Here is a 21,257-nt window from a genome sequence, read left to right as displayed (position 1 = left end):
TCCCGCCCTCCCCAGCCGAAGTCAGGCTCAGAGCGGCTAACAACAATAAAACAATACAAAAGTACAACACAAACAACACTCTAAAATCATTCATTATAAAATTAATTAAATTCAAGCCACTGGCCACCATTGGGCCAGAGCTCCGCGAAGATTGCCGAGGGAGGGAGTCAGGCTGTGCCCTGGCCAAAGGCCTGGCGGAACAGCTCTGTCTTGCAGGCCCTGCGGAAAGATCTCAAGTCCCGCAGGGCCCTAGTCTCTTGTGACAGAGTGTTCCACCAGGTCGGAGCCACAGCCGAAAAAGCCCTGGCTCTAGTTGAGGCCAGCCTAACTTCTCTGTGGCCTGGGACCTTCAAGATGTTTTTATTTGAAGACCGTAAGTTTCTCTGTGGGGCATACCAGGAGAGGCTGTCCCGTAGGTACGAGGGTCCTAGGCCGTATAGGGCTTTAAAGGTTAAAACCAGCACCTTAAACCTGATCCTGTACTCCACCGGGAGCCAGTGCAGTTGATATAGCATCGGATGAATGTGATCTCGCAGCGAAGACCCCGTAAGGAGTCTCGCTGCAGCATTCTGCACCCGCTGGAGTTTCTGGGTCAGTCTTAAGGGCAGCCCCACGTAGAGCGAGTTACAATAATCCAGTCTGGAGGTGACCGTCGCGTGGATCACAGTGGCTAGGTCAGGGCGAGAGAGATAAGGAGCCAACTGCTTAGCTTGGCGGAGATGGAAAAATGCCGCCTTTGTTATAGCTGCAATCTGCGCCTCCATGGAAAGGGAGGTGTCGAAGATTACACCCAAACTCTTAACGGACGGTGCTGGCACTAACTGCGCCCCCGCAAGAGATGGGAGTTGCCCCCCCAATCCCATATCGTCCTGTCCCAGCCACAGGACCTCTGTCTTCAAAGGATTTAGCTTCAACCGGCTCCCATGTAACCATCCAGCCACAGCTTCCAGACATCTGGTCAGTGTGTCTGGGGCCGAGTCAGAATGGCCATCCATCAACAGATAGAGTTGGGTGTCATCGGCATACTGATGGCAACCCAGCCCAAAACTCCGGACAAGCTGGGCGAGGGGGCGCATAAAGATGTTGAAAAGCATTGGGGAGAGTATCGCACCCTGAGGTACTCCACACACCAAGGAGTGGCGCGATGACAATTCCCCCCCAAGCGCCACCCTCTGTCCCCGACCAGAGAGAAACGAGCGCAGCCATTGAAGGACTGTGCCCTGGATCCCCACATTGGCAAGGCGGTGGTCCAGAAGTTCGTGATCGACCATGTCGAAAGCTGCTGACAGATCTAGAAGAATCAGCAGCCCCGACCCGCCTCGATCCAGCTGCCTGCGGAGATCATCTGTTAGGGCGACCAGAGCTGTCTCGGTCCCATGACCAGCGCGGAAGCCAGACTGGAATGGATCCAGAGCCGATGTTTCATCCAGAAACCCACCAAACTGTTCAGCAACCGCTCTCTCAATCACCTTACCCAGGAACGGAAGATTTGAAACCGGGTGGTAATTGGATAGATCTAAAGGATCTAATGATGTTTTCTTTAAGAGCGGGCGCACCACTGCCTCCTTCAGTTCCCCTGGGAATGTCCCCGTGCCAAGGGACAAATTGATGATATCCCCCAGGAGGGCCCGCACCTCGTCTGGACACGCTCTAATCAGCCAAGACGGGCACGGGTTGAGAGGACAGGTGGTGGGCTTTCCAGCTCGGAGAAGTCTGTCCACATCGGCTGGGGATATCCGGTCAAAGTGGTCCAATACTGGACCCGAGGACAGTCGAGGGGCCTCCAGTTCCTTTATTGTATCCAAATTGGCAGGGAGGTCATGGCGGAGCAACAAGACCTTCTCCGCAAAAAAGCTCGCAAATGCCTCACAGCCGTGTGTCAAATTGATATTTAAATTTGGCTGTCCTTCAAGGGACATTAAAGACCTGATTATACTAAATAATTGCGCCGGGTGAGAGCTAGCGGATGCAATGGAGGCCGAGAAGTAAGACTTCTTAGCAGCCTTCACCGCCATCTCGTAGGTTTTCATAAAAGCCCTATAAGATGTTCTTGAGGCTCCATCACGGGCACCCCGCCATACTCGCTCTAGCCGTCTGAGGTCCCGCTTCATTTTCCGGAGCTCCTCGGTAAACCAGGGAGCCCGGTTTCTGCGGGGTTGCAGAGGGCGCTTCGGTGCGATCTCATCGATGGCTGCCAGGAGCTGGATATTCCAGCCCTCAACAAGCTCAGTCAATGAGTCGCCAGGGGGAGAAAGGTCCCGCAAGGCTTGGCGGAATCTATCAGGGTCCATCAGCCTCTGCAGGCGAGCCCAAATCGGCTCGGCACCTAAGCAGGGTGGGGGTGGAAAGTCAATCCTGGCTTTCAGAGCGTAGTGATCAGACCATGGCACCTTCATCGAAGGAGACATGATCACATCTATACCTACACCAAAGATCAAATCCAGCGTGTGGCCTGCTTGATGTGTGGGGCCCGAAACAAACTGGGAGAGCCCTAGTGACGCCATGGAAGACACCAGGTCCAGAGCCTGTGAGGAGGGAGTGGCATCAGCATGGATGTTGAAGTCCCCCAATACCAATAGGTTAGGGAACTCCAAGGCCCAGCCGGCCACCGCCTCCAATAGGCCTCACAGGGTGGCTGCTGGTGCGCTAGGTGGCCGGTACACCAGCCAGACAGCCAAGCTCTCCTCGGAGCCCCACACTAGGCCAACACATTCAATGCCGGGGATCGATGGTGATGGTAGAGCCCTGAAAGGACAATCTTCCCGGATTAATAATGCCACCCCTCCCCCCCGGCCCACAGTCCATGACTGGTGGAGGACGGAGAAACCCGGGGGCGCCATCTCTCGTAAGGTAACTGTTGCCCCTTCGCGCACCCAGGTCTCCGTCACACAAGCCAGGTCGACCCCCTGCGAGATAAAGAAATCTCGCAGGGTGGCGGTTTTGTTGCCTATAGAACTGGCATTGCACAGCATCAGTGACGGAGGTGAGTAATCCTTGCTCGCCCTACCCTCATCCCTCGGGATGAGGCGCAGATTGGAAGGGGTACGAGCATATCCATATCTCGATCCCCTTCGCCTATAACATCTGACCCCACCGCCATACCTCCCTCGCCCCTCCACGGTAGCAATCCCAAGCCTCATAGTAGCCTCCATTGATGGCAATTAATGTTATTCTTTCGCAGCCTAAAACAATAAAACCTTAAAACAATAAAAACAAAAAACAAAACAACCCAGAAAACAATAAAACAATACAAATAAAAACTGCAAAAATTACAAATTCATCAAAATCTAACAAATTCCCAAGCCCACCCAAACATCCATCCCACCCCCATATATAAAAATCTAAAGGGAAAGGAACATTTTAAAACATGTTAAAAAGAACTCTGCACCCCTCCGGGTCCTCCTGGGCAGTAGCAGCATCAGTGGCAACAACCGTCCCTGTGAGGCCCCACCTGGGCCAGATAGTGGCAGGAGCCGTCCTTGTGAGGCTTCAGGCCCCGCCCTGGGCCAGGTGGAAGTGGCAAGAGCAGGGCCCTCAGACACTCACAGGGGAGTCCTCCTGGGCAGCAGAGCAGTCCTTTTGAGGCTTCAGGCCCCACCCCAGGCCAGATGGTAAGTGGCAAGAGCAGGGCCCTCAGACGTTCACAGGGGAGTCCTCCTGGGCAGCAGAGCAGTCCTTTTGAGGCTTCAGGCCCCACCCCAGGCCAGATGGTAAGTGGCAAGAGCAGGGCCCTCAGACACTCACAGGGGAGTCCTCCTGGGCAGCCAAGCAGTCCTTTTGAGGCTTCAGGCCCCGCCCCAGGCCAGATGGTAAGTGGCAAGAGCAGGGCCCTAAGACACTCACAGGGGAGTCCTCCTGGGCAGCCGAGCAGTCCTTTTGAGGCTTCAGGCCCCACCCCAGGCCAAATGGTAAGTGGCAAGAGCAGGGCCCTCAGACACTCACAGGGGAGTCCAATACAGCTAACATGGTCAATACCCCCCCCCCAGCCTCACACCTCCACAGAGATGAACAAGATGAATTTTAACAGGGAGAAATGTAAAGTATTGCACTTGGGCAAAAAAAATGAGAGGCACAAATACAAGATGGGTGACACCTGGCTTGAGAGCAGTACATGTGAAAAGGATCTAGGAGTCTTGGTTGACCACAAACTTGACATGAGCCAACAGTGTGACGCGGCAGCTAAAAAAGCCAATGCAATTCTGGGCTGCATCAATAGGAGTATAGCATCTAGATCAAGGGAAGTAATAGTGCCACTGTATTCTGCTCTGGTCAGACCTCACCTGGAGTACTGTGTCCAGTTCTGGGCACCACAGTTCAAGAAGGACACTGACAAACTGGAACGTGTCCAGAGGAGGGCAACCAAAATGGTCAAAGGCCTGGAAACGATGCCTTATGAGGAACGGCTAAGGGAGCTGAGCATGTTTAGCCTGGAGAAGAGGAGGTTAAGGGGTGATATGATAGCCATGTTCAAATATATAAAAGGATGTCACATAGAGGAGGGAGAAAGGTTGTTTTCTGCTGCTCCAGAGAAGCGGACACGGAGCAATGGATCCAAACTGCAAGAAAGAAGATTCCACCTAAACATTAGGAAGAACTTCCTGACAGTAAGAGCTGTTCGACAGTGGAATTTGCTGCCAAGGAGTGTGGTGGAGTCTCCTTCTTTGGAGGTCTTTAAGCAGAGGCTTGACAACCATATGTCAGGAGTGCTCTGATGGTGTTTCCTGCTTGGCAGGGGGTTGGACTCGATGGCCCTTGTGGTCTCTTCCAACTCTATGATTCTATGAGATCCCCACCCAACACCAGTCCAGGTGACATAAAAAGACACTCCCCATTACCCAACAATCTACAACTCACTCTCAGCACCCCTCCCCACGCCTTACTAAGTAAAATAATTCCCCTTGTTGCAAGGATTTTTAAGGTACCAGTGAGCCACTCAAATTGTGTCCCAGAATTGACAGACGCAGCACTGGAGAAAAAGAAAGTGATATTTATTGCTGAGCAATAAGTGACCCAGTGGAATCCTTTCCCAAAGACTGGGCCCCGGGCTCCAGCGCCCTGAGGCTTTATACCTGAGTACATACATGACATAATCAGATACAATCGCACACGGCAGCAAAAAGAAAACCAATGAGAGCATTCAAGCCTTGCCCCCTGATCATGTAAAGAGTTCCCTCCCAACTTCTGCTTTTTCAGTCTGAACATGCATTTAACCTTTCCCCTGATTTATGGTAAGGAGGAAGAAAAAGGAACTTCGGCCCTAACGCTCCTACGCGGCCATCTGCTATACCGGGACATTCTGCGGTTAGCATCTTCCTGTTTGAGCTACTCGGGACCCTGTCTGGACAGGGGGGAAAGTGCCAGCACAGCAGATTTATGGCTTCCCCCTTATGTTAGCGAGACATTGAGAAGAACAAGGAAGGGAACTGGGGCAGAGTTCATTTCGGATTCTTCCAATCTAAGCAATTTGCTATAAGCTTTTGCAGAAGCCGTCATGAGTTAAACATGGATTATATAAAAATCATTATAAGGATATATGGTTATATGGCTAACTGATTATATGAAAAGCATAAGGGTGAAATTCCTCCAGGTGGTCCTGCTTCAACCTAACCTCAATAAAACAATCCACAAACAGGCTGAAATCTGACAAACAAGCAGCACATTGGGGCTGCCAGAGCATATCAACACCCTCATCTCTACCCCAACATACCAGTGATGTTAATAACATTAGCAACATTGCTTATGGACCCTATATCCAAGATAGGCGTCACAAAGACGGTTGGAGGATGGATGGCGGCCAACAGATTGAGGTTGAATCCTGACAAGACAGAAGTACTGTTTTGGGGGGACAGGAGGCGGGCAGGTGTGGAGGACTCCCTGGTCCTGAATGGGGTAACTGCCCCTGAAGGACCAGGTGTGCAGCCTGGAAGTCATTTTGGACTCTCAGCTGTCCATGGAGGCACAGGTCAATTCTGTGTCCAGGGCAGCTGTTTATCAGCTCCATCTAGTACGCAGGCTGAGACCCTCCCTGCCTGCAGACTGTCTCGCCAGAGTGGTGCATGCTCTGGCTATCTCCCGCTTGGACTACTGCCATGCGCTCTACGTGGGGCTATCTTTGAAGCTGATCCGGAAACTACAACTAATCCAGAATGCGGCAGCTAGACTGGTGAATGGGAGCAGCTGCCGAGACCATGTAACACCGGTCTTGAAAGACCTACATTGGCTCCCAGTGCGTTTCCGAGCACAATTCAAAGTGTTGGTGCTGACCCTTAAAGCTCTAAACTGCCTCGGTCTAATATATCTGAAGGAATGTCTCCACCCCTGTTGTTCTGCCTGGACACTGGGATCCAGCTCCGAGGGCCTTCTGGCGGTTCCCTCACTGCGAGAAGCCCAGTTACAGGGAACCAGGCAGAGGGCCTTCTTGGTAGTGGCGCCCGCCCTGTGGAACGCCCTCCCACCAAATGTCAAAGAGAAGAACAACTACCAGACTTTTAGAAGACATCTGAAGGCAGCCCTGTTTAGGGAAGCTTTTAATGTTTGATGCATTATGATACTTTAATATTTTGTTGGAAGCCACCCAAAGTGGCTGGGGAAGCCCAGCCAGATGGGCGGGGTATAAATAATAAATTATTATTATTATTAAGACACTTAACACCGTTTCACTGACCACTTCCTATCGCAAACAACAGGGAGGATGGCCTGACCTTGAACCAAGAACTCCATGCCAGCTGAGACCTAGGACCAACTGGCTAAATGCCAGATGGCCCATGGTACCCCAAATAAACACCTATATGACTACATGGGGGATACTTTCTGCAACCCACCCCCCACTCTTTAACCCAAATCTAATTCTAACCTCTAGGTCAGCGCAATTTCACTGGTTTGATGGACAATAGAAGGTGGGAGACTCAGGGCAACCCGGACGGGCTGGCATGGAATCACCCTATATAGTAGATAAGCAAGAGGGCTGGCTTAAAAGCAATTACATTAAAAAACAAACCTCCTTAAAAGTTAGCAAGATAGAACAAGACATCACGGCCCTCTCATCATGCTACAAACAAACAGGATCTTAAAAAGTCCTTAAAGCTATAGAACAAAAACGGAGAGAACTAGACTCCCTAGAAATCAACAAAACAATGATCAACATTCCATACTCTAAACAACGCTTCTGTGAGTATGGAGGGGAAAGCTCCAGATTATTAGCAAAGAGGTGTAGGAAAAAAGGAATACATTGCATCACCAAAAAGATCCCAGCTCGTCAGGGCACAAGTCCCCCGTGGGTCCGTGCGGTCAGTAAAAGAAGGAGATTCCAGCCAAGGAATTTGGAGCAAAACAGCAGCCAGTAGACTGAGATCCTTTCTTGTTGCGCAACAGGTTCAACAGCAGCGAGGGAACCCAGAGCCATGGGGCAACATTGACTTTTAAAGCTTCCCACCATATCCCAGAATGCAGTTCGTACAGCATCATCAATACGTCATTGCTACACCAACAAAACGTCAGAAAGGGGAGGGTTACACAAGATTAACATAAGGAAAATGAGTCAGTGCAAGACCCAAGGATAGGATTAGCATAGGCAAACAAGTCTCAAGTACCCACCACCCAAAAGTACAACAGAACTTCCTTTGCATGTCTGGACCCCTAGGCAAGTCTGGTGATGGGATTAAAGGTAAAGGGACCCCCGACCATTAGGTCCAGTCGTGCCTGACTCTGGGGTTGCGGCGCTCATCTCGCTTGATTGGCCTTGGGAGCCGACGTACAGTTTCCAGGTCATGTGGCCAGCATGACTAAGCCGCTTCTGGCGAACCAGAGCAGCGCACGGAAACGCCGTTTACCTTCCCGCCGGAGCGGTACCTATTTATCTACTTGCACTTTGACGCACTTTTGAACTGCTAGGTTGGCAGGAGCAGGGACCAAGCAACGGGAGCTCACCCTGTCGCAGGGATGCGAACCGCCGACCTTCTGATCGGCAAGTCCTAGGCTCTGTAGTTTAAGCCACAGTGCCACCCGCGTCCCTTAGGCTTTCCAATAATCAGCTCAGCAATTGTCACCTCTGGGTACTTTCTGGAGTCCCTTTTCCAAGGGCAAAATAGCATTGGAATGGAGGAAACTGGCAAAGGAGTTGATTTGATATGATTTATAAAGTGAGATATCTTCCCTGAGCTGTCAAGGTAAAAGGATACATTCAGGCATAATTTTTGTAACATTTAACAATTTAAAGATGTGCCCCCCCGTCATTTCTGTAACAACTCCCCCCTTTGGAGATAAATTTGCTTAGGTTCCGTAGGAACTGCAAATATTTTCTCCACATTTAACTACAGTTCACACACAGACATATTTCCCACCCCCCTTTGGTCCTGTATGTGATATAGATATGCACTGAATAATAAGCTGGTATTCCCCTCCCAGATGTGTGGGTTTTTGTAATCGGAAAGGGACTTGCATGTCACGCCTCTTAAGGCCATTTGCAAGTGTAGCAGTGCACATAGTTGGACAAAGGATATCACATGAAAAGAACACATGTTGTGTTTTGTTACTAAATTACTTGTGGCATTCTAGTACTTTGGGAGAAGGAGTGGTCACTAGTGGTCTGTGTTTTACACTTAGTATGAAGTTCTAATAGTGCCTGGAAAGTGCAGTTTGTTTGGTTTTGCCTTTTTGTGATCTCAGGTGTCAGCCTCCTGGTCCCGTGGCCTTCAGCATACCACAGCAACACTCCTCAACATGCACCCTTGGTATAAGGGCTTGCGCTGAATGACCTAAAGCACTACCCCATGTAGCTAGGTGGTGATGCGAAGCCGGTTCACCAGATTACGAGTCTAGCGCTCTTAACCACTACACCACACTGATATTACTTCGCCTGTCTTCCCAAGTGATGTATAAAATTTTTCAGAGACACCATTGATGGAATCTTTCGAGCAGTTGGAGATGGCGGTTCTAAGTGGTCCATGTTTCACAAGCGTACAGTAAGGTTGGTAGTACAGTAGCTTTGTAAACAAACATTTTGGTTTCCCTGCAAATCTCCCGGTCCTCAAACACTCTGCACTTCAATTGGGAGAAAGCCACACACCCAGAGCTCAGGCGATGCTGGATTTCGGCATCAATGTTGACCCTTGTGGAAGGATAGCTGCCTAGGGAGAAGTGATTGACATTTTCCACTGTTACACCACAGAGTTGGATTTGTGGCACTGCAGAGGGGTTATTTTGTACTTGGTGCAGCACTTTGTTTTTTGGGATGTTGAGTGACAGGCCAAGCTTCTCGTAAGCTTCTGTGAAGATATTTAGGATGGTTTGGAGGTCATCCTCTGAGCGTGCGCACACTACGTTGTCATCAGCATACTGAAGCTCTAGGACGGAGGTTACGGTCACCTTACTCTTTGCTTTCCGCCTGCTCAGATTGAAGAGCTTTCCTTCTGTTCCATATATGATTTCTACTCCGGTGGGGAGTTTCCCTTCGACAACGTGTAGGATCATGGCAATGAAAATAATGAATAGAGCTGGGGCAATGAGACAACCCTGTTTAACACCTGAAGGGGTAAAAAGCCAAAGAGTCGAGAATATCATAAGGGAAGCTGTAAACGATTAAAAAAAAACCTTAGAGTTCAGCATTTTATTCATTTAAATATTATCACCTTTACATATAATTGTTGTTTGTTGTTTAGTCGTTTAATCGTGTCCAACTCTTCGTGACCCCATGGACAGAGCACGCCAGGCACTCCTGTCTTCCACTGCCTCCCGCAGTTTGGCCAGACTCATGTCTGTAGCCTCGAGAACACTGTCCAACCATCTCGTCCTCTGTCACCCCCTTCTCCTTCTGCCCTCCATCTTTCCCAGCATCAGGGTCTTTTCCAGGGAGTCTTCTCTTCTCATGAGGTGGCCAAAGTATTGGAGATCAGCTTCAGGATCTGTCCTTCCAGTGAGCACTCAGGGCTGATTTCCTTCAGAATGGATACGTTTGATCTTCTTGCAGTCCATGGGACTCTCAGGAGTCTCCTCCAGCACCAGAATTCAAAAGCATCAATTCTTCGGCAATCAGCCTTCTTGATGGTCCAGCTCTCCCTTCCATACATCACTACTGGGAAAACCATGGCTTTAACTATGTGGACCTTTGTCGGCAAAGTGATGTCTCTGCTTTTGAAGATGCTGTCTAGGTTTGCCATCTCCTTTCTCCCAAGAAGCAGGCGTCTTTTAATTTCGTGACTGCTGTCACCATCTGCAGTGATCATGGAGCCCAAGAAAGTAAAATCTCTCACTGCCTCCATTTGTTCCCCTTCTATTTGCCAGGAGGTGATGGGACCAGTGGCCATGATCTTTGTTTTTTTGATGTTGAGCTTCAGACCATATTTTGCGCTCTCCTCTTTCACGCTCATTAAAAGGTTCTTTAATTCCTCCTCACTTTCTGCCATCAAGGTTGTGTCATCTGCATATCTGAGGTTGTTGATATTTCTTCCGACAATCTTAATTCTGGCTAGGGATTCATCCAGCCCAGCCTTTCGCATGAAGAATTCTGCATATAAGTTAAATAAGCAGGGAGACAACATACAGCCTTGCCGTACTCCTTTCCCAATTTGGAACCAATCAGTTGTTCCATATTCAGTTCTAACTGTAGCTTCTTGTCCCACATAGAGATTTCTCAGGAGACAGATGAGGTGATCAGGCGCTCCCATTTCTTTAAGAACTTGCCATAGTTTGTTGTGGTCGACACAGTCAAAGGCTTTTGCATAGTCAATGAAGCAGAAGTAGATGTCTTTCTGGAACGTTAACAGTTCCTGGTGCAGGGGTGCCACTAACCTGGCCAGTGGACAGGGCTCACGGGCAATGGGTCCTGATGCGAGGGGGGTCCCTCCAGACCCACCACTGAAATGGGCGAGGCTTTCACCACTGATGGTACTTGATACTTCTCAGTGAAACTGATGTCCATGAAGAGGCCAGAGTCCATCATTGCCTCCAGGGCCAGCATGCCCCCCTGGGGAAAGAGAAGATGGAGAGGGAGAAGGAAATGGGGTGCACAGGGACGGAGCCTCAGCTGAGCCCCTCCTAGCACAGCTGGGGCTTGGCGTTTCCCAACCTCTTGGCCGGACACTCTGCTGCGAAATGGCCCCCTCTCCACAAGACAAGCCCAGTCCCTACTTGCATGGCTCCACTTCCAGCCCCACTGCAGCGCTGGACCCCAGGGACTCCCTCAATCGGAGCTCGGAATCTCAGACAGGCACGTTTCAATGTTAATACGCAACATGATAAAGTCTGGCAGGGCTGCTGGGGGGGTGGGAGTCACCCACGCCAGTTCATCCTTTTTTTTTTTTAAATAAAATTTTTATTAAGATTTTTACATTACAAAATAGAAAAAGAAAAAAGAAAAAATACAAAATAAAAGTAGTTATAAACAATCAATCTTTTCATCACATTATTTTTCATTTACTTGTTTCTCGGACCTCCTCGGACCTCCCTTTTTTGTATTCCAGTTCAATTTATTAGCTCAGCAGTTTCTTTCCCTCTTTATTCTACCCAGATCTTTAATCTTAAATTATTATAACCTTGAATTTTTACTTATAAAAAACCATTTTTTCATATTCTTTTATACCATTACAGCTAGAAACCACTTAATTTCAATCCAACATCATTCTAACATTCATTAATTTTACAATATCTCTGTAGATAGTCTTTAAATTTCTTCCAGGCTTCTTCCACTGACTCTTCTCCCTGGTCTCGGATTCTGCCAGTCATTTCTGCCAATCCCATATAGTCCATCACCTTCATCTGCCATTCTTCCAAAGTGGGTAAATCTTGTGTCTTCCAATACTTTGCAATCAGTATTCTTGCTGCTGTTGTAGCGTACATAAAGAAAGTTCTATCCTTCTTTAACACCAATTGGTCAACTATGCCCAGGAGAAAGGCCTCTGGTTTCTTCAAGAAGGTATATTTAAATACCTTTTTCAATTCATTATATATCGTCTCCCACAAAGCCTTAATCCTTGGGCACGTCCACCAAAGGTGAAAGAATGTACCTTCAGTATCTTTACATTTCCAACATTTATTATCGGGCAAATGGTAGATTTTTGCTAGCTTGACTGGGGTCATGTACCACCTGTATAGCATTTTCATAATATTCTCTCTTAAGGCATAACATGCCGTAAACTTCATACCCGTGGTCCATAACTGTTCCCAGTCAGCAAACATAATATTGTGTCCAATATCTTGTGCCCATTTAATCATAACAGATTTCACAGTTTCGTCCTGAGTATTCCATTTCAACAGCAGGTTATACATTATTGACAAAGTCTTAGTTTTGGGTTCTAACAGTTCTGTTTCTAATTTTGATTTTTCCACCTGGAAGCCAATTTTCTTGTCCAAATTATATGCCTCCATTATCTGATAATAATGAAGCCAGTCTCACACTTTGTTCTTTAGTTTCTCAAAACTCTGCAGTTTTAGTCTATCTCCGTCTTGTTCCAAAATTTCCCAATATTTCGGCCATTTAACCTCCATATTGAGCTTTTTCTGAGCTTTCGCTTCCATCGGTGACAGCCACCTTGGGGTTTTATTTTCCCCACGCCAGTTCATCCTTAAGGCAGGGATGAAGGCCCTGATGGAAGTGGAACCGTCAGCTGCATAGAGAGTGTCCACAGCCCACCAAGGGAGCTCTGCGGCGGACTCGGTAACTGGGCGAGCCCCCTGCCGGAGGTTCTGCAGGGCCATCTCAGCCACCAGAGCGCGATTCAGCTCCCCGAACGTGCCCTCCAGGGTGGCAATGAAGTCGTCCAAATTCCCCAGCAGATGGTCGCTGGCCTCAAGGTACGGAGAGACCCAAGAAAGTGCCGGGCCCACGAAGAGGCTGACCATAAAGCACACGCGGCTCCGTGGGGTGGGGAAGTCTGTCTCACAAGTGGGGAACATCAGCCAACACTGGCTGACAAAGCCTCGAAGGGCCCCATGTGTTGGTTTCTATTTCCCTCACTGAGCAGCAACTGCATGTCACAAGACATTCTTTACATTCCACAGTCCAAGTTACTGTTGGGTTCCCATGGGAATGGGAGACTGGATGTGACATACACTGGTTTCCTGTTTTTCAGTGTTCTCTCGGTTTCTTTGTGTCGAGAGTAAGTTTCTTCTCTGCTGTCACAGAGGCAAGATGTATGTTTGTGTGTTCTCGGTATAGTTGAGAAATAAAGATTAGCATGTAGCACATACTGCTTTATCCTTTCGTCTGCGGACTACGCTCTGCTGGGCTAAAGATAAGACGAGCCAGTACCAGCTCCAGATGGGCCAGAGCTGGACAAATTCCAACACCATGCTCCCCCCTGAACCTCTCTGGTTATGGGACAGGGGAGCATGTCAGGCTGGGGCAGCTCAAAGTGCTTGAACCTCCCCCTAGAACATAGCTCCCTAGGTGTAGAGGTTCTGCAGCACCGTGGTGAGATCTATAGACTGGGCTCCGTCCATCTTACACCCTGGCCAGGACATAGGTTGGCCACAGCGAACGTTTACGGTTTATGGGCAGTCAAAGTCCTGGTGGAGGACATCAGGACCCAGGGGCAAGACGGTGCGGTGGGAGCAGGAATGGGAATCCGGAAGCCAGGAGTCAAGAAGCTCAAGGAAGGAAACGCTTTGCTGTGGCAAAGAGCCAAAGGGAAATGCTGACCTTATATCCCTTTCCGGCTCTTGCCACCAGGTGCTGTGAGTTACCAAGTGGCCTCCCCTGTGCAGCCCTGCCTTGCCTCTTCAGAACAAACTTAGGAAAGCCCTAGTCCTGCAAAGCCCTTCCGGTCCCAGGGCCTGGCTCCGGCATGCACTCCTGACAATAACACTACTTCTTTTGGAGTAATATCATAAAATTATGTATCACTGGAAAGATAATATAATCAAGAATGCAATTACCTGGATTCTATCAAAATTTATAGCCAAATAACTAAGAAAAGGAAGCACAACTTGATTAGGTTGACTTGTTATGTGCTTCCTAACAAGTTGGTTGGTTTTTTTGTCTTCTTTCATTTCGTGAGTTTGAAGAACATAATAGAAGAAAAGAAAAATATGTGAGAAGAAGAATCGGAGAAGATTGACATCCCACTTGCATTACACCTACCTTGAAGCACCCAGTTAGTGTGATGATCCGGGGTTGTATGACAGCAAAAGGTGTGGGCAGAATTTGCGTCATTAATGGGAACGTCAATGCCCCCAAATACATAAATACGTGAGCCCAAACTGAAGCCTTCCGCATGTGATCTTTTCCCAGATACTGAAGCATTATTTATTTATTCATTCATTCATTTATTTTATATTTCAACAGGATTCAGCTCCATGTCATGTTACTCCTTTGTGCAAAAGGCGGTTTCAATATAATCATATTCCACTGCTGGAATGGCCTGGTGGGTTCTGTCCCAGCCGTTTTGTTGGCGGGGGTCCCCTCCCCGGCAGCCCTGGCCCTCTCCCCTTGAGAACCAAATGCAAACTATACAATAATCCCAGGCCCTGGGAACAGAGGGGGAACAAGGTGGGGCGGTGGGGTTGGACCACCCCGGGTGCCATCCTGAGGGGGGTGACATTCGTCCTGCCGCCCGCCCGCGCCCGCAACTCCAAGCGTACCCCGAGCCTTCGAGGGAAGGGGGAGCTGCGTTGATGTGTCGCTTTGCCCTCTCCCCTGCCTGCCTGGCTGGCTCTGCGCCATTCAAAGGGAATAAATGCAATTTGTCTGATTTTGTTACCCTCCCTTGAAAAGAAAAAAACACAGAAGACACGCAGCAAGCTTTAATTATGATTGCAAGTGAGTAGCAGCAGCAGCAGCAGCAGCCCAGAGCTGGACGGACCCTGGAGAGGGCCAGGGCCGTCTTTACCTGGGGGGTGCAAGGGGTGGGGGCCAGGGGCTGCCACTGAAGCCGCCTAAGCTCTTAACCATCTACCTCTTATGAAGTAATAAATAATTTTGATCAAGCTAGAAAAACAAAATACATATTGTCAGAGGCTCAGGAGCAGAAGAGCAGGGGAGAGAGCAAATAGAGAGCGGAGGAGAGGAATCAGAGGGGAGCGTGGGGGAATATGACAGTGACCCGAGAGATTCCATGAGCTTCTCCAGCGAATCAGAAGATTCCCAGAAGGGGGCGCCTATGGTAAGGTCGAGGGGGGTCCCAGGGGGGACGCTCCATAAACAAGGGACCATAGGGGACTCGCAAGGGAGCAGCGGAGGTTCAGGACCAGTTCCCCCACCAGAGCACAGTGGGGGGGAAGAGTCACATGAGTCAGGACCAGCTTCTCCTCCAGCGGGGAGAGAAGATGAGTCAGGGGTAACCACGCCCCCATCGGGAAGTGGGGAAACGGAGGGAAGGCCAGGTACAGCTAGCCTCCCCGAAAGAGGGAGCAGTGACACAAGTGTAACGGTCAGAAGGAAAGTGGGAGGCTGCGCGCGCGCGCCAAGTTCAAATGTGGAGGAGCGCGGCACAACAGAAAACCCGGATTGGGAGCCAGGTCCGAAAGCCCGAAGGAGGGAGGGGGAAGAGTCAGGGGACTCAGCGTCAGAGGAGTCTAGGAGGGGTGAGACCCCGACTAGCAGGAGGACCCAGAGAAGGAAGGAACAGAGGAAGAGGTGGAGTAAGGCTAGAATCTTAAACTGGTGTCAGGGGGAGGAGATTCAGATGGAACTTCTGCGCGTCTGGAAATGAAACTGAGCTTCAATAAAGACTTTTTTACTTGAGGAAGAAGCAGCGTTGGTCTTGTGTGAGCTGGGACCTTGGGCAGCGCTGAAACATATATACCCAGGTATTACTGAAATGTATACCTACTTTTCCTCTAAAGGACTTGAGACTGTGTGTGCTCATTTACCAGCGGCGGCGCTTGTCAAACTGTTGCAGGAATTTATGTATAGGTTGGGGGAGGAGTTGCCCCTCCAGCAGACATCATGCACATGCAGCCCACCCCCAAATCAGCACCATCACTTTTGTGACTTGTCCCCACAAAACACTTCATCACCGTTTCTTCCTATCTATTCAAAGGGCCTCTGCTGCACGATACCAAATGTAAGAATTCACTGATCAATGTATCTATGTACTGGCTCAGGGGGGAAACTTCAGAAATTCCTATAGACATGTGAGCTCAGCTCCTCAGCAGCCCCTCTGCCTGAGGGATAATCCCTGGCATCCTGATACCTGAGTGCCAGACAGGCAGCCATTCCAGAAATAACAAACTCAGAGGAAGACAAAAGGGTGGGATGAACTTGGCTGGGAAAGAGGGAAATGTAAAGATCTCTTTTGTGACACTCCATGGGTGTTTGGTGGAGGGCAAGGGGAACCATGGGGCAGGGTCCAGGATGCTCAGATTACTGCCACCAGACCTCCTCTTTCATGATGTAACCGTGATGTATTAGTGATGTAGTTGGGGGGGCATTAGCAGAAGCTAATAAAAGTTTGGGTTCTCTTGTTCCACCTGGTGGCAGGTGGGAGTCCTGTCGCGACAGTCTTCAATCAAGACCAAGCCGACTGGCTGCTGTTTTGCTCTGCTCTTCCTGGCTGGGCAGATCTTTGCACCCCGGTAGCGCATATGCTAAAGACAGCCCTGGAGGGGGCTTTGACTCCCGAGCGCAGCCAAGCATAGGATCGGGTCTGCACAGAAAGTGAGGGGTGGTGACACCTGCGGGCAAGGAAAGGCAACCAGCGCTGGGCTTCCCTGGCAACGTCCCCTTGACCAGCGCCTGTGACGAGGCCTCTCCCCGGGAGGAGGGGCGCCATGCAGCGGAGCGGGGGGTCGGCAGTCACCCCTCCAGTCCAGCCCTGGGGGTCTTGACGGGAAAATCCGAGGGCTCCCTTGGACAAAACAAAGACACCAACCAGGATTACTTGGAGCAAAACAGCAGCCTGTAGGCTTGGCCTTGATTGATCTGTTGCAACAGGGTGCTCCCCTCACTTGCAGGAGACAGGAGGGACCCAGAAAAATGGTGTGCAAGGCCTTATAAAGACTTTTGAAATTGCCACCCTGTAGATCAAGAATTGCTGAATTCTAGGATGAGTTTCCTTACTTCCTGCAAAGCCCTTTTCCCTGCAAACTGTTCCTCCGGTTTCTGGCCCAGGGAGGGAGATGCTCAGAGCCCAACCGACAGCCTCACCCCCAAAAGGATATCTGGGCATTGAGGTAGCCAGGGGGGCAGCTGCCCCCTAAATCCATAAAAAATAAGAATCTGAGGTTTTGCCAAGCAAGAGAGGGCTGAGCTGGGGGACTCGGCTTGGCAAGGGTTAAAGGGGACCGAGCTGCCTTCCTAGAGAGGACAGGAAGCGGGGGGGGGGGGCAGGTCCTCCAGAGCCAAGGCCCCTCCCTCCCCAGTCCTTCCCTGCAAGGAAGGGGGGTGTTGCTTTGATGTCTCTCCTGCAAGGGCTGCCTCGCTGCCCCCTCCTGGGATCTGGTGGGTCTCCTCTCTCTCTGGGATCTGGTGGGGGTCCCAGGGCTGCAGCAGGGGAGGGGGCCTGGGGGGCCTGATCAGGGAGGAGAGGGTCCTGCCAGGGAGGGGCCAGGTCTGCCGCGCTCTCCTTCCTGCAGAGCAGAGGGTCCCAAACCCATTTGGCCTTTCGCCCCCCCCTTCAGAAAAAATCTCCCTTCTTTAAACAAAGGAGTCCCTGGGACTTGGCCTCTGTGACGTCTCTCATCGTCATTGCACAACAGAGGGAACATGTGCATATGGTTTTCCAAAGCTGGACGAGGAGGTGGACTAGCCCCCCCCCAAAAAGAAAACCCACAGGGAGGAAGGAAGTTAAGGTGGGAGAGAAAGGCCAGGGATAAAGAGCGGGATCCCAGCCCAGAGTCTGGCTGCTGCATTGGGGACCAGTTTCCCAGTGTCTCCCAGGGCAGCTCCCCACGGAGGCCACGGCAGCCATCCCCTCGCACCCAGAGCAGGGCATCCCAGGACCACATCCTCTCAGCCGGAAATGGGCGCTGCTACTCCCTGAGCCTCCAGGGACCTCGGCATCAATGGCTGTGTGTGTGTGTGAAGCCATCTAAGAGAATAATCATAATAAATTAGCTACCTAAATTTCAAGGGAGATGTCTTTGTCCCCGTCCACTTGGCCCTCAGGGGGTTGGCCAGATACATACCTGGCCCTCAGAACAAAGAAAAAGGGACCCCACCCCAGGAGTCTGTCTTGAGAGTGGCAGAGTCCAAGCGCAAGAAAAGGAGACAGAAGCAGGGGGGTGGGGGTGGGGGGAGCAACTCCTGAGGACCCCCAGGTGAGGACCCCCACTAGAGCCAGGCATCCATTTTCCACAAGATACAAATTATTCCCTTGTCAGTCAGTTCTGACTTCTAGCATTTACTCGAAGGCAGGAGCAACTAGACTGATTCACCTAAGAGAAATCCCTTCAGTTGCCTCCACATTTTGCATCGCAATCTTCCTTCTACGAGGGCTAGAGTTTGATTCCTCCTCCTCCTCCTCTTCTCCTTCTTCTTCTTCCTCTTCTCTCCACCTCCTCCAACTCCGTCTTCTTCTTCAGAAGATATCTCATGGTTTGGTACAGTCCCACCCTGGTTCCTAGGAAGACTCATCCATGCTTGCTCAAGGAACATGCAGATGACACCAAACTGGGAGGGTGGCTAACACCCCAGAGGACAGGATCACACTTCAAAACAACCTTGACAGATTAGAGAACTGGGCCAAAACAAACAAGATGAACTTTAACAGGGAGAAATGTAAAGTATTGCACTTGGGCAAAAAAAATGAGAGGCACAAATACAAGATGGGTGACACCTGGCTTGAGAGCAGTACATGTGAAAAGGATCTAGGAGTCTTGGTTGACCACAAACTTGACATGAGCCAACAGTGTGACACGGCAGCTAAAAAAGCCAATGCAATTCTGGGCTGCATCAATAGGAGTATAGCATCTAGATCAAGGGAAGAAATAGTGCCACTGTATTCTGCTCTGGTCAGACCTCACCTGGAGTACTGTGTCCAGTTCTGGGCACCACAGTTCAAGAAGGACACTGACAAACTGGAACGTGTCCAGAGGAGGGCAACCAAAATGGTCAAAGGCCTGGAAACGATGCCTTATGAGGAACGGCTAAGGGAGCTGGGCATGTTTAGCCTGGAGAAGAGGAGGTTAAGGGGTGATATGATAGCCATGTTCAAATATATAAAAGGATGTCACATAGAGGAGGGAGAAAGGTTGTTTTCTGCTGCTCCAGAGAAGCGGACACGGAGCAATGGATCCAAACTGCAAGAAAGAAGATTCCACCTAAACATTAGGAAGAACTTCCTGACAGTAAGAGCTGTTCGGCAGTGGAATTTGCTGCCAAGGAGTGTGGTGGAGTCTCCTTCTTTGGAGGTCTTTAAGCAGAGGCTTGACAACCATATGTCAGGAGTGCTCTGATGGTGTTTCCTGCTTGGCAGGGGGTTGGACTCGATGGCCCTTGTGGTCTCTTCCAACTCTATGATTCCATGATTTCTCTTCTTCTGACCTAAAACTTCTCTAACTAAACAATGTATTTGCTTTATAGGATTTGCTAGCACCTCATTAGCACAGGCAGAACTTGGCAGAAGACCAAAGGGTTCCTTCCAATCTCTGAGAGCCTTCCTGAGAGCACAGATGGATGAGCAAGACTCAGCTGACCCTGGAGCAGGAAGAGGCCATGCCATCCAATCTGGGAGCAGTGGGGGATTATGGGAAAACTCTGTGCAGAAGATCCTGGGTGAGGAGGACACCCTCCGCTCAGAGGGGCAGAGCCAGCAGTTGAGGCAGTTCTGCTGCCAGGAGGCCAAAGGACCCCGAGAGGTTTGCAGCCGACTCTACCACTTTTGCCACCAGTGGCTGAAGCCAGAAAGGCACACGAAAGCTGAGATGCTGGACCTGGTGATCTTGGAGCAGTTCCTGGCTGTCCTTCCACTGGAGATGGAGAGCTGGGTGAGGGAATGCGGAGCGGAGACCACTTCCCAGGCAGTGGCCCTGGCCGAAGGTTTCCTCCTGAGTCAGGCAGAGGAGAGAAAGCAGGTGAGAGAGACCTTTCTCTGGATACTCCCAAGGGGCTCCAAACAGGACGGAGAACATCCCATAATGCTCTACTGTTGGCCCATTCTTTACCTGGGAATGAGATCTAACACCCTTAAAGCTTCTGTCTTTGTCATTCTCTTTCTAACATTTCTCGCCATTCATTCTGTTTTTTTTGTTTTTGTTTTATAAATTTTTATTGATTTTCCAACACATATTAAAAGACAATACAAAACAATACAAAAATAAACAAACACATAAACACGTATAATTTCTTAACCCTTTTTTTCTTAAACCTTCTTTCAGCGACTTCCCCATACCTCCTTTTTCTGCATCCCTGTTTTAAATCTTTCCAGCAACCCCTAATTTCAATTACTTATGGCACTTTCTTTAAATCCTTTTTCTCATATCCAATTGTTTGTCACTGCAATTCTATTTTACATTACCCAAGACATTTTAACACTCATTAATTTTGCAACAGTTCTTAAGATAAACTTTAAATTTCTTCCAATCTTCTTCCACCGTCTCTTTCCCTTGGTCGCGGATTCTGCCGGTCATCTCAGCCAGTCCCATATAGTCTATCACCTTTGTCTGCCATTCTTCCAATGTGGGTAGCTCTTGTGTCTTCCAATACTTTGCTAAAAGTACTCTTGCTGCTGTTGTCGCATACATAAAAAATGTCCTGTCTTTCCTTGACACCAATTGGCCTACCATGCCCAGGAGAAAGGCCTCTGGTTTCTTCACAAAAGTGCATTTAAGCACCTTTTTCATTTCATTATAAATCATTTCCCAGAAGACCTTAATCCTTGGGCACGTCCACCAAAGGTGATAGAAAGTACCTTCAGTTTCCTTACATTTCCAACATTTGTTATTGGGCGTATGATAAATTTTTGCTAGCTTGACTGGGGTCATGTACCACCTATAAATCATTTTCATAATGTTCTCTCTTAAGGCATTACATGCCGTGAACTTTATACCGGTAGTCCATAACTGTTCCCAGTCAGCAAACATAATGTCATGTCCAATGTCTTGTGCCCATTTAATCATAACTGATTTAACCGTCTCATCCTGTGTATTCCATTTCAACAGCAAGTTATACATTCTTGACAGATTCTTAGTACTGGGTTCCAAAAGCTCTGTTTCTAGTTTCGACCTCTCCACCTGGAAGCCAATTTTCCTGTCCTGTTTAAAGACTTCATTTATCTGGTAATAATGAAGCCAGTCTCTTACTTTAGACTTCAATTTCTCATAACTCTGCAATTTCACTTTCCCCTCCTCGTACTCTGTAATTTCCCAATATTTCGGCCATTTGG

At 49.4% G+C, this 21,257-nt stretch overlaps 2 protein-coding genes across 12 annotated transcripts in view; one reads left to right on the top strand and one right to left on the bottom strand.

The window, feature by feature from the left end:
• Positions 1 to 21,257, bottom strand: part of LOC128412017 (zinc finger protein 420-like) — a 983,187-nt gene that overhangs the window by 605,048 nt on the left and 356,882 nt on the right. The window lies entirely within an intron of this gene.
• Positions 1 to 21,257, top strand: part of LOC128412014 (zinc finger protein 420-like) — a 62,523-nt gene that overhangs the window by 15,416 nt on the left and 25,850 nt on the right. For 5 of the 7 annotated variants that reach the window (XM_053384739.1, XM_053384736.1, XM_053384738.1 and 2 more), the window contains exon 6: positions 19,457 to 19,947. In XM_053384739.1, coding sequence (XP_053240714.1) covers positions 19,457 to 19,947 — 491 coding nt within the window. Of the gene's footprint in view, positions 1 to 17,004; positions 17,402 to 19,456; positions 19,948 to 21,257 lie in introns of those variants that run through there. The other 2 variants (XM_053384740.1, XM_053384741.1) reach the window with 2 other exon arrangements.

This window comes from Podarcis raffonei, chromosome 4, assembly GCF_027172205.1.
Source record: "Podarcis raffonei isolate rPodRaf1 chromosome 4, rPodRaf1.pri, whole genome shotgun sequence".
NCBI classification, from domain to species: Eukaryota; Metazoa; Chordata; class Lepidosauria; order Squamata; family Lacertidae; genus Podarcis; species Podarcis raffonei.
The sequence above is the reverse complement of the archived record's forward strand: the minus strand, read 5'-3'. Positions and strand labels throughout refer to the sequence as shown.